General features: G+C 38.1%; 2 protein-coding genes across 2 annotated transcripts; both read right to left on the minus strand.

The window, feature by feature from the left end:
* Positions 1-1,955: 1,955 nt before the first annotated feature.
* On the minus strand, positions 1,956-4,036 carry znrd2 (zinc ribbon domain containing 2). The gene is made up of 4 exons (XM_067433045.1): positions 3,906-4,036; positions 3,369-3,520; positions 2,664-2,748; positions 1,956-2,573 (listed from the first exon to the last, which is right to left on the minus strand). Exons 1-4 carry the CDS (start codon positions 3,919-3,921, stop codon positions 2,125-2,127), a joined length of 702 nt encoding a protein of 233 aa, XP_067289146.1. The 5' UTR covers positions 3,922-4,036; the 3' UTR covers positions 1,956-2,124.
* Positions 4,037-5,525: 1,489 nt separating this feature from the next.
* Positions 5,526-12,696, minus strand: LOC137063149 (solute carrier family 35 member F4). Its single transcript, XM_067434221.1, has 7 exons — positions 12,624-12,696; positions 11,818-12,130; positions 10,502-10,718; positions 10,261-10,386; positions 9,489-9,681; positions 9,194-9,283; positions 5,526-5,773 (listed from the first exon to the last, which is right to left on the minus strand). The coding sequence occupies exons 1-7, from the start codon at positions 12,694-12,696 to the stop codon at positions 5,526-5,528; spliced, it is 1,260 nt and encodes a 419-aa protein (XP_067290322.1).

The raw sequence follows: 12,696 nt of genomic DNA on the forward strand, positions 1-12,696 counted from the left end.
TAAAAAAAATAAATTAAAAAAAATCCATATTTAACACGTTATAAAGTAATAGATTCCGGTTGACCGCCTTCCGTATTCAACTGGTATGATGTCGGACATGGCAAGGTGGCAAACATTTTGAAATGCGAGACGCGTTACACTTTCTGCACAAATGCATTGATTCGCTTCAGAAGACTTTATTAACCCTTTATTAAACCTACTTTTATGAGTATTTTTACTTCAGACATACCATACTTCTTTTGGCTTACTAAATGGGAAAGCATGCGATTTCAGATGCAGACATAGGGATAAAAAAATGTCCGAATTCAAAGTACTCATGAAAAAGTATGCAAAAAAAGCACCCGGTGACTTAATACTTCCACAGAGATTCTGAAGTGTGCATATGATGGATACTTTACTATCCCATGAGGCCACAGGAGAGGATTTATGAATGGTACTGAAGCGACGCGACCGTGATAATGACAACATGATAAATGTAGTAAATCCAGATTACATTCATACTAAAGGCTATAGATTCTATAATCTGGAATGTAATAAGTAATTACTTCACGACCTATAAAAAAGTATGTTCTATAGTATAGAACATACTTTTTTATAGGTCGTGAAGTAATTACTTATTCAAATGATGTACATAATCAAGAGAATGTGCATCCCATCTAATGTTGTCAATCATGTTCTTTCTTTCCTTTTGTATTTTTAAATTTTCTTAAGTCTCAATTCTTTTTTAAAGGCTTCATCTGAGCTTTGGCAGTCAAAGATGTCTATCCAGCAAGTTTACATAGAAAACAGTGAAACCACCAACCACCTTCATCTTTTTTTTCCTTCTTCTTTTTTTGTTTTGTTTAAATTTGAACTTCTTTTAAAGCAATAGTTCAGTTTTACCAATTAAAAACCACGATGCGCATTTGGATAGAGCTACAACCAACCAGAGCAACGTGAAGCTGAGCTCGTTGATAGATTAAACTTTCGCCGTATCCGGTCGGCAAAACTCTGAAGACATCTTCCCTTCTTAAGAATGACTTCAGTGCCGTTCTTTGTTCTTTTCAGAGTCACGGTCAAAGCTGATTCGAAAGACTGCCGTTCGCCAGCTTCTGTGTTTGTTTACTAGTAGCACGCAAGCGCTACTCGGCCTTCATTATGTTAAGCCCCGCCCACCGACTCTATACACGATGTGATTGGCCTGACCAGAGTTTGGTTTTTACCGCTCAGAAGGGTATTGAGAGTTGCTAAACGACACTCGCGGCAGATTAGATTTGCTGTCACTACGGTGTCTAGATTTCTCGGCTAACAGAACACAGATGAATCTGTATTTAAACTGGGTCATTAATGTAGTAGAAATGTGAAATCATTTTTGAATTTGGTGCCTTCTAGACTGAGAAAAGACAATGTATTTTTGTCTCATGGGGATGAAAGACAACAATTCCCATAATGCTTTGCTGCCCTGTGAGGCCACTCCCAAAGCCACCGCTACTGGATTACTGGGACTGAGAACAGTCGTAAATGGACAATATTTGCGTCATCGGAGGAATTTTTCCAGAAATAAAATGCATGAATCTCTTGTCTCAGGGGGATATGAGGGGGGAAGCACAATCATTTGAATATACACCAGGGTTTCTACTGATACAAAGCAATATGCTAATAATCGCTGAAGTCCCTTTAAACACAATTGTCTCTTCTAGTTTACATAGAAAACCAATAAAGCAGTGCAACAAAATACAAAAATGCCTTCTGTGAACGCCCCCCAACAGTACCAAACTTAACACGCTGCTATTCGTTAGCTTATAGCACAAAAATGGTGCCACTGTAGCAACATTATGTCACACAATGGTCAATTCAGTGCTTTCAGAAAATATGGATTTTTCAACCAATGAGTTCATGAAGAAATGAGAAAGAACCTCAAACTTGTAATTCTGGCATGACGTGAACGCAACAAATCAAGAAGAAAGAAACCAGCCTTTGCAGCTCAAGCAATGTATTTCAACACACGACAGTCACATACTCAGCTGCTTTAGAACAAACACAACTGAAACACTCCATTGAGTATGTTACTATATATATATTAGTGCTGTTCATATTTCATATTATGTGTGTGTGTGCTGTTACAGCCCTGTCTGAAGTTCAGTCTTATGAGAGCTGCAGCTCTTTCAAACTACGCAGGGATTCGGCACAGCCTCGGATCAGATTGCAGAGCTGGATACTGGCCTCCACTGACGCAGAGTGCTGGAGCTCCTGCGTAGCCCATCTGAGTTTGTGTAGCACTGCCTCTTCCGCGCTTGACAAGGCTGCGTGTTGGAGGGTGTTGCCCAAGGACCCTAAAGGAGGTGTAGTCTGGACAGGAGGGTTGGCTGGTGGCAGGAAGGTGGCGGTGGCTGTGGGGACCGAAAGAGGAGTAGGCTGAATAGTGGGAAGAGGACCTCTCAGCCCAGACGCGGCCCCCTCGCAGTGCTCCGGCCGGGGCTGGCCCGTGATGGAGAGGGGGGGTTCGCTGGATGAGGCTCCGTTTGATTCAGGGAGAGGCTGAGCCGCAAGCTGACGCTCTCGTACCTGTGACAAAGCTGCCTGGGCGTTTAGAGCTAAAAGAAAAATTGAAGAAGTCAACACAGATACGCAGGAGTTAAGACTGTACATTCATAAACAATTCAAGAGGCTGCATTTAAACATACCTGGGTTGTCCTTGTCAATATCGGAGTCCAGCTCTTGACAGGCAACACAGTAATATTTCTTCTGCTTATCTTGCAGCAGAATTGTCTGAAAATATATATCCCAATTCATACATATTGTAATCAATAATAAATGCATAATTATTATCCAGTGGTCTAAACACCTGAGAATGCTAGTAGTTTTTTGTTTCGTTTTTTAACCCAATTAGAAATAAATTTTAGTGAAAACATTTTTTAAAAAGTTTAAATATTTCATATTAATATATATATACAGATACACATACATAGAGATACATAAACTATATATATTAGATTAGATCTTTATTGTCATTGTAAATGAATGTTTATACAATGAAATTGTTTATATATATATATATATATATATATATATATATATATATATATATATATATATATATATATATATATACACACACACCATTTTTTTTGTATATTACAATTTAATGTTTAGGTATTTTAATATATTAAAATGTAATTTTTTTTTGTGATGGCAAAACTGAATTTGCAGCATCGTTACTTCAATCATAAGTGTCAATCTATCAACGAACTCCCCTTCACGTTGCTCTGGTTGGTTGTAGCTCTACCCAATATTTATTCAATTTTAATGAAAGGCTCTGTCAGGTATTTTCAGTAGTAAAACACTAATGTTATGAAGTCACTGTTGAATGTAAGGTGTTTTTCTCTCACCCCACACAGCTCACAGCAATCACCCAGCATCTTGTATCCCTTCAGCAGGTAGTCTCCCATCAGCTTGCTAATCTTGTCCTGACGCTCCCGGCGAGCCTGAATCACCTTCATCTCCGCCTCGGAGGGAGGCTCCCATTCGAAGTCCTCATCATCTAGTTTCATCAAAGCACACAGATTCCTCATGTGTGTCATTCATGTACAGATGACAAACAGCCAGCTAACATCCATGTATTAGGAGCTTTCAGACATATTTGGAGCTTTCAGACATTTACACGACTTTAGGTTGTCACTAATAGTCAGTTATGACAAAGACAATGTGAAGACCTAGATATTTCTAATTAAATAAAGCTACACACACATACAGTCAGAGACCCCGAGCGCTAACCTGCTAGCATGAAAGAGATGGTATTTTAGCGCGGCTGCACGTGCACTACTTTGGCACGACGGAAGTAAGTGAAGTGGTAAAAGATTATTGAGATATATAATCAGGGAACTCAACAACAGAATGAACAAAATATGACTTTATTCACATTTTACCTGCGTTAAGAGCCATGCTTTCCTCATCAGCCGCCTCACAACACAGATAACGTTTCCTGCTGCTGCTCGAAACTTCAGCGGTGAAATGTGTAAACAAGTGCTGTAAAAACGGACTGACGCCATCTAGCGAGCTGAATGTAGTTCCGCTGTTTGGTTTTCACATTTATTGATTATGACCACATTTATGTATTTTAGGATTTTAATACAGACACACATTTTAACAACAAAGAAAAGGTATGATGGAAAACAAAGAGTCATCATCCAAGTAAATATTTTGGCATCCATGTTCAGACTAAAAAAGTTTATTTTATATTTTACAGAATAAAAGTATATATATATATATATATATATATATATATATATATATATATATATATATATATATATATATATATATATATATATATATATATATATATATACTTTTATTGATATTCATATATAATTGATATGAATATGCAATATAATTTATTAATTAATATATATAATCTTTCTTTAAATAAATACATAAAATGTACAAATTGTATTGCCTTTTATTTTATTGGTAAAGCTTTACAATAAGGTTCCACTTGTTAACATTAGTTATACTACATTAGTTAACATGAACTAAAAATTGTCTCCTGAAGCATTTAAAGGAACACTCCACCGTTTTTAGAAATAGGGCTTTTTCAACTTCTTTCCTACATTTAGATATGTGGGAAAATGCATTTGTCTCGCATTGTTTTGCATGCATTGTTTTAGTTTGGCAGGGTCGCCACTAGCTTAGCTTAGCATAATGAATGGAATCCTATGTTGCCAGTTAGCATGTTCTGAGTAAAAGTTATTTAAAAAAACAAACACCTACTTAATTACTTCTTGTGGCCTGCGTATTCACAATGAGTAGACCTGCAGATTAAGACTAGGCGATTTCCTAAGCAGATATTAATTTAGGGAGTATCGGGAAGCACAGAGATATCACGCAACACATTGCGATCGCTCAACAGCCGGAGGACGTGAGTATGAGAGCCGTGATATCTCCCCAAGTAGCTGTGCTTCGCAGACCACAAGAAGTAATTAGTTGGGTGGTTTTTTTTGGGATCAGTTTTACTCGGGACATGCTAGCTGGCAAAAAAGGATTCCATTCATTATGCTAAGCTATAAGCTAGCGGCGACCCTGCCAAACTAAAACAATGCGCTGAGACAAAAATGCATTTGCCCACATATCTAAATTTAGGAAAGAAGTTGAATAAGCCCTATTTCTAAAAACGGTGGAGTGTTCCTTTAAGTATAATATCTGTTAATACCTGAGCTGACATTAAACCACAATGGACAGCTTTACTTTTATGGATTAATGAAAACAAAGATGAATAAATACTATAATGAATGTTGCATACTTATTGTTAGTTGATGTTAGTTAATGCATTAACTATAACACACCATAGAACCTGTGTAGAAGTGTAACGTCAACTAAATTGACCTTATTGTAAAGTTTTCACTGTTTAAATATAATCCTCATTGAATCTGTTACATTAGCTAATAAAGACATTTTGAATTTCAAACAACATTAAAACAGAACACATCAGACACACAAAACATTTTCTGATGTTATCAGACCAACACTCGTTTGTTCTGATGATAGTCTCAGCTGAGTGCCACTATGGCTGCTTTGGGTTTTGCTCGTGCAATCCCAGCAGGGTCTACTACAGTCTCCTCTCCAACAACACTGTCCTCTCGCCAGTTTCCACGCCACAGTGTGCTGAGCCAGCGCAAAGTGCTCTCATCCCAGTTTTCTGGAAGCTGCAGCAAAAGATACCCTGCTGATATGATGCTGGCTGCTGCTGCTCGCACATGGCTAATGTGCAGAGTTACGGTCACAAATGTATCTACAGCTTATGGGTGAGAAAGAGAGAGAGGGCAACCATGGAAAAGTATGCACGGTGCTAAAACAGAAATGAAATGCTTTACACATTCGATGCTTTACGATTTTTACACATCTAGGCCAGAGCGCTGCAGGGATCAATCAATCAATCAAACTTTATTTGTATAGCACCTTCCAACAACCAAAAGGAGGACCAAGGTGCTTTACATTTAGAACAGAAAAATATCTACAATAAATAATATATTAATACATGAAGCAATAACCAAAGGAACAGTTACACAAAATACAAAAATAAAATTCAAAAATAAAATTCAAAGTGCCACAGTGCTACTGTGTGTTAAAAGCCAGTTTAAATAAATGCGTTTTTAACCTGGACTTGAATAGGGCCAGGTCTGTAAGAACACGCAGGTCTACTGGTAGAGTGTTCCAAAGTTTAGGAGCAGCAAAAGCAAATGAACGATCGCCCCACTGCTTGCACCGGGACCTCGGAACAACTAGCCTCATCTGGTCAGCCGACCGGAGGGCTCTGTTTGGACGGTGGACACTTAAAATCTCTGATAAATAAGGTGGCGCAAGGCCATTAAGAGCTTTAAAGGCAAACATTAAAATTTTAAAATCAACACGGTACCTAACCGGGAGCCAGTGGAGAGAACAGAGAACTGGACTAATATGGCTGTGTCTAGATGTACCGGTTAGAAGACGAGCAGCTGCATTCTGTACCAGTTGGAGACGATGGAGTGAAGACTGTGTGATGCCAATGTAGAGTGCGTTACAGTAATCAATGCGTGAGCTGATAAAAGCATGAATTGCCTTTTCCAGATCACTGCGGCACAGAAAAGGCTTTACTTTGGCTAAAAGTCGCAGCTGGAAAAAGCTTGCTTTTACTACAGAGTTAATTTGTTTGTTAAAATTCAGATCTCTGTCAAAGATCACCCCCAGATTCTTTATTGCCTCACTAACTTGAGGGGTTGTGCTTGATGATAAATCGTGGTGTAAAATAGGGGAACCAAAAATAATGTATTCCGTTTTACTCTCATTCAGATGAAGAAAGTTTCGTGAAAGCCATAGTTTAATCTCAGATAGGCAACTATGCAAGGAGTCTAGAGCTGAACCATCATTTGGAAGCACAGGCATATAGACCTGGAGGTCGTCTGCATATAGGTGGAAAGACAGATTGTGCTTGGCAATAATGGAACCAAGAGGCAACATGTACAGTGAAAATAGAACAGGGCCAAGAATGGATCCTTGTGGCACTCCAGAGGACAGAGGAGCAGTGGATGACGAAAATTCATTGATCATAACTGAAAAGCTCCTGTTGTTCAAGTAGGAGCGAAACCACTGCAGGACTGAACCCGTGAGGCCGACCTGTTGAGCAAGGCGGGCGATAAGTACTGAATGGTCCACAGTGTCGAAAGCTGCTGTTAGATCCAGCATCACCAACAGCACAGATCTTTTAGCATCAAGGGATAGAAGGATGTCGTTGTGGACTTTCAGCAGCGCAGACTCAGTGCTATGTCGTGACCTAAAACCAGACTGAAACTTTTCTAAAATTGAGTTATTTTCTAAAAAAGGCTGTAACTGTGATAGCACAACTTTTTCTAGGACCTTTGATAAAAATGGTAAATGTGAGACAGGTCTAAAATTAGACAAAATGTCGGGATCCAGGTTGGGTTTTTTTAAAAGTGGTCTGACCACTGCGTGCTTGAAGACAGTTGGGACAGTCCCTGAGCTGAGGCAGCTGTTAATGAGCGAGAGGACGCACGGTCCAACAGTATCAAAGACCTGTTTGAGCACCTTGGTTGGAAAGGGATGGCGTAATTTTTTAGATATAATTTTATTATTATTTATTTTTTAGATTTATAGATTGGATTTCTGGTTAAATGGTCAGCTTGATTACACAAGCTCTAGATACTTTCACATTTTATTCTACAGCATAAAATATGATGAACAAAACGTAAAAGAATCATACACTCTTGTTGCTTGCAGAACTAAATTACTGCAATTACAATTACTTTTGTTGAAGGAACCAGGGTAATGCAAACTTCTGAGTTGGCCTACAAAAAACACCGCAGCACATATTTCACATGTCTGTAAGGCTTCGGAAGGTCCATTCCTCAGTTTATGTATAAGATGCATCGGCTGTACACTTGGCTGTGATGTATATGCCAATAATTGGTATTGGCCGATAAAAGCAATTATTTGATTGTTTTAAAACAACCGATGATGTGAAGAAAATCTCTCTTGTACTGAATTTAGTGCATGTTAACGACAATAGAGTGGTGGGTATGATGTCACTTTGTAGGCCAACCAGCAGTTCGCATCTCCCTCGAGAAAAACCTAATAGGATTTTCCCATAGACTTTTGGATTATTGCTAAAATACGCTCTGTGATCACCAAAAGTGTATGAATACTTACATGTTTTGTCCATCAAGATAATTATCACACATGAACACAACTTGCATATTTTGAAGCCAAAATGCAGTTGCCAAAAGTAAAAAGCTAAAGGTAAGCTATAAACTAACTACACCACAATCGTTAGACTTTGACGTAAAAACACTAAGCTTCTGATCATAACAAGAACATCAAAGCGAACAGAGCTTACATTTTCAGCGTGATGATGTTTAATCTCCCCGACAGCCTCTGTAGTCCCATTTAGCCTCTTGTTAGCAACCTTTTTTTTTTCAAGAAACATAATAGCTTAAAAATCTCAAGCGGTGTAATACTGACTTTAATACTGACCTTATTTCTGGCATTTAATCAAAAATCCATTCAAAATAAATCTATAAAAGTATGCCATCCCTGCAGCACTCTAAAGGACTAGATGTGTAAAAATGACAAAGCATTAATTTGAATGTGTATGTCGAAGAATAAAACGTTATTTCTGCCATTTAACCAAAACCCCATTCAAAAAACCCATTGACTTCAGGACAAGGGATCCGGAAGTGCTAAAATGCTAACTCGCTTCTGCGTTTTGGCCTATAAAGTGATGTCATACCTATAACACCTTAGCACAGAGCTTTCTGCTTTTGTTACTAGTGATAAGAAACAAAGTCTCAGCTTTCAAATTATGTCTATTTTATGAAATTCAAAACATAAATGGCATTTTGAAGCTCTTAAATGTGCCTTAGTTGTCTCACTTGTTCCAGCTTAATAATTGTTGCAACCACAAAACGATGTTCACAGTTTGTTAGTTAGCTATAAAAACTTATGAACTGTTAATAAATTAAATTTTTCATGAAGAAGTGTTTATAACCGTTTTTATTTGAAATGATTATATTTGAAAATAAATACTAGATACCAGTTAAACATGATAGCCCTGTTTTCTCTATGCACCAAATGAGAGGGTTCACTGTATTTTGCAGCATTATATGGGATTTTTTAAATATATTTTTTAGACATATTGATGCATCTCTATAGTACAAATACATACCTGCACTAGCTGGAATGGTCAAGAGAATTCCCAGAGAAATTAAACTGGGGTACGTAAACATTCCTCCTATATTTACCAGCACATTGAAAACTTAGAAGAAAATAATACAAAAATTAGACAATATCAACAATCAATTATGAAATTATATAAAAACTAGTTAATAATAACAATGATATAATTGAAAATATTTTTTATATACAATTAAATGTAAGACACGTCATTTAAATGTTCTAATTTATAAACATTAAATATGTGCAATCATAATTACATAATGCAAAACAAAATCATAAATTACCAAGCAGTAGAGAAGCCATGACACAGAGTTTATCCCAGGGAATGTGCTGAGAAGGAGGCCAGTACTCCACGTGTGTGAAATAAAGCAATACACACACCCAGGAGTGGAGGACAAAGCTACACAGACCCACACAGGATAGTAACACACTGGCAGGGCCAGGATGGACATTCCCCACGCGCTTTCTGAAAAGCACCTGAGACATGAAGCCATCAGTTATTACAAAAATTACATTTCTGTCAGTTTTTTACACACTTTCAGGTTTAAATGAATTCCTTAACCTCTGGAGTTTTGTAGTGGATTAGTCATTTTAAGAACGAATGATTGCTTCGCTTGTGATGTGAATGACTTGGGCTAAATCCGAAGGCCTACCCTCAAATAGAGCATTGTTTCAAGGGACAGCCAGTTGTAGTGGCTCATTCAATCCCTCATTGCACAGCAATAATGAGTATGCAGCCGATGTCCTGTCCTGACTTCACACACTCATTTCCATTCCCTCCTTCAAGTGAACTGTATTAGTGGACTAATGTAGGGAATAGTGAATGAGGGTTTAGGGGGCGATTTCGGATTCAGCCTTGGAGTTGGTAATGAATCGGCTAAATATATGATTCAATGACTCATTCATTACACGAGGCAACTGTATAGTAACTGAATAATGTGACACAGTCAGTCACTAAACGAAACTGAATGTTCTTTCTGATAAGTGTACTTTCTGATTAATAAATCTTTTTCGGATTCAAAAGAGTCATATGGGTTGAATTAAAATCCCTCTGACCTTGAATAAAGCAGAAGTTGAAGCTGAGCCAACTCCCAGTGCCACTCCTATGATTGAATCGCTGTGAAAACCATCCCCATAGACCAACATAACAATGCCAGTGATGGACAGGACGGCAGCTACTACCTAAACAGAAATTAAAATAAACACATAAATATTTGTGATTGCCTCAATGGATAAAATTTGTGAAAAACAAGTCAGCTGATGTAAAAATACTGCACTAATGTTTTAGATTGTTTACCCTGACACCCATGAATCGGTCCTTGAGTCCAATCCATGAAAGGAGGAAAGTAAAAGCTTGGCTGCAGCAGAGGACGGCACTTACGTCCACTTTGGAGATGCGGCAAAGCGCCAATAAGTACATATAACCAGACAAACTCCATAGAACAGAGAATGGAGCTGCTCCTTTCAGGACAATCCTTACAGTCAGTTCGTCGCCCAGGAACTGACTACATTTTCTGTTCGTCAAAAGAGAATAAAAAGATAAAGGCACGTCACATCAAAAAGACAAATTTGCAAACCACGCTCACACAACACTCTCTATCATATATTCTTTCAGTAATGCAATAGGGTATTGCAGTAGGGCACTATAGAAAACCTAGTGATGAGGTGTTATCAGTCTCATCTGGAATTAGATATTGCTTGATGCTAGAACATCTCACTAGTCGCAATCTCCTAGGATAGAAGTAACGGATGGAAATTCAAGAGCAACTTGGCCTTTCTGACTGGCCATCAGCAATCGGCCATCTTGGTTTGGGGTGGGGGGGGGGGGGGGGGGGGACAACATACGTCAGGATGTAAAGGATGGTGCACTAGGGTCCACTTAAGAGTTTGATGTGCAACTATGCCATCAAAACCTATGCATATGCAAGAAAATGCTTCTAAATAGCTGTCCATTTTAGGGATGCATGCATGAAAGGGTTACAAAATGTTCTTTGATTAACCAAGATAGGCTTAACCCTGATAAATATTAACTGGAGTAAAAAGAATGTGACAACTTGCCCCTGTCAATTAATTAAAGGAATGATTTATTTGCATGTGAATTCTCTGCAACAAAAACCAACATCCACAATTCTTTCACTAGTGAAGATGAATGTATGCAGCTTTTGGACATTATAAATAGAACAGTCTAAACCCCATGTGTGAAAATACAGCTTAGTCAAGACTCTTTGCATGTACAGTACAATTTATAATAAAGCTGTCTGTAACCTATCCCCAAATGATAATCATAAGGTTTTGCTGTTATACCAAAAACAGCCAGCCAGTTTCAGTGATGACTTTGCACTGATCATGGGTTTTTGGCCAGGCATACATTCATTAATGTAAAGTGGCAATTTGTTTAGCTGTATTAGAAGCTGGGAGGATTAGGGACTGAAAGCAGCTTGCACTAAACAGCTTTCAGAACATTAAGTCCCAATAAGAATGATATGCTGTACAATAATGTTTATTTTACTTGTTTTAATTGCTTCAGCTCTTTAGCAAATTAATACTGGACTGCCAAACATGCATCCTAAAATAAGCAAGTCATACAGACCATTTGAAATGTTTTCTTCTAACCTGAACTCAGTGGTTGGCAACTGCTTCGGTTTCTCTGTGAGAAGATGACACAGATAGTAGAAAGGAAAAAAGAGAACGTTCCAGATGCTACAGAACCAAATGACAAAGAACGGGGTGGGGTGTGTTATCAGAGTCTCTTTAGCACTGTGAGTACCCCAGGCCCAGGAAACAGCCACACAAGCCCCTAAAATGAGCCCACATGTCACCCTCCGTACAGCTCGGAATGGCCAGCGAGTGCAGCAACGTTTAGATGGTCTTTCTGCATCAGATTCATCCTGAACTAGGTTCTGTTCCTGGGGATCCTTCTCACTTGCTAAGAAGAACAAAGACAAGTCATTAAAAAAATTACATGTCAACTTTTTCTACCTCTACGATTGATAGATTTCCATACAGTCTTAATTTGTTGTTGTTGTGATGAAGAACAATTTTTGGTTCCCCAAAGAACCTTTGAATGAACAGTTATTAAAAGAACCAAGAAACATTTGCATGGTATTTAGATAAAATCTCAAGAACATTTTCCACTATAACGATCCTTTTGTGCAATGGAAAGCGTGGGAACAATCAGGAGTTATTAAACAATAAAGCACAGGACTAGTGAACTTCATCCATCTTGTTTACTTCTTCACATCTTCACACACATTAGAACTTAACACTTCAAAATAGTAATTACAATATAATTCACCTACAAACGCAAAAGAAAGGTTACTTATGGGACTACAGATGCCAATAAATAACTTTTTTTTAGAGTGCACCTGTAACTAAATAATATCAAAAACAGTAAACTACGCAGACCTAAAAAACATTACCTGGTGAAGGCAGGTGAAGTGTGATGGGTAGGGGTCCGGAGGAAGGAGATATCTTGGCTGAGAGTTTGTTCAT

This window comes from Pseudorasbora parva, chromosome 23 (assembly GCF_024679245.1).
Source record: "Pseudorasbora parva isolate DD20220531a chromosome 23, ASM2467924v1, whole genome shotgun sequence".
Taxonomy (NCBI): domain Eukaryota; kingdom Metazoa; phylum Chordata; class Actinopteri; order Cypriniformes; family Gobionidae; genus Pseudorasbora; species Pseudorasbora parva.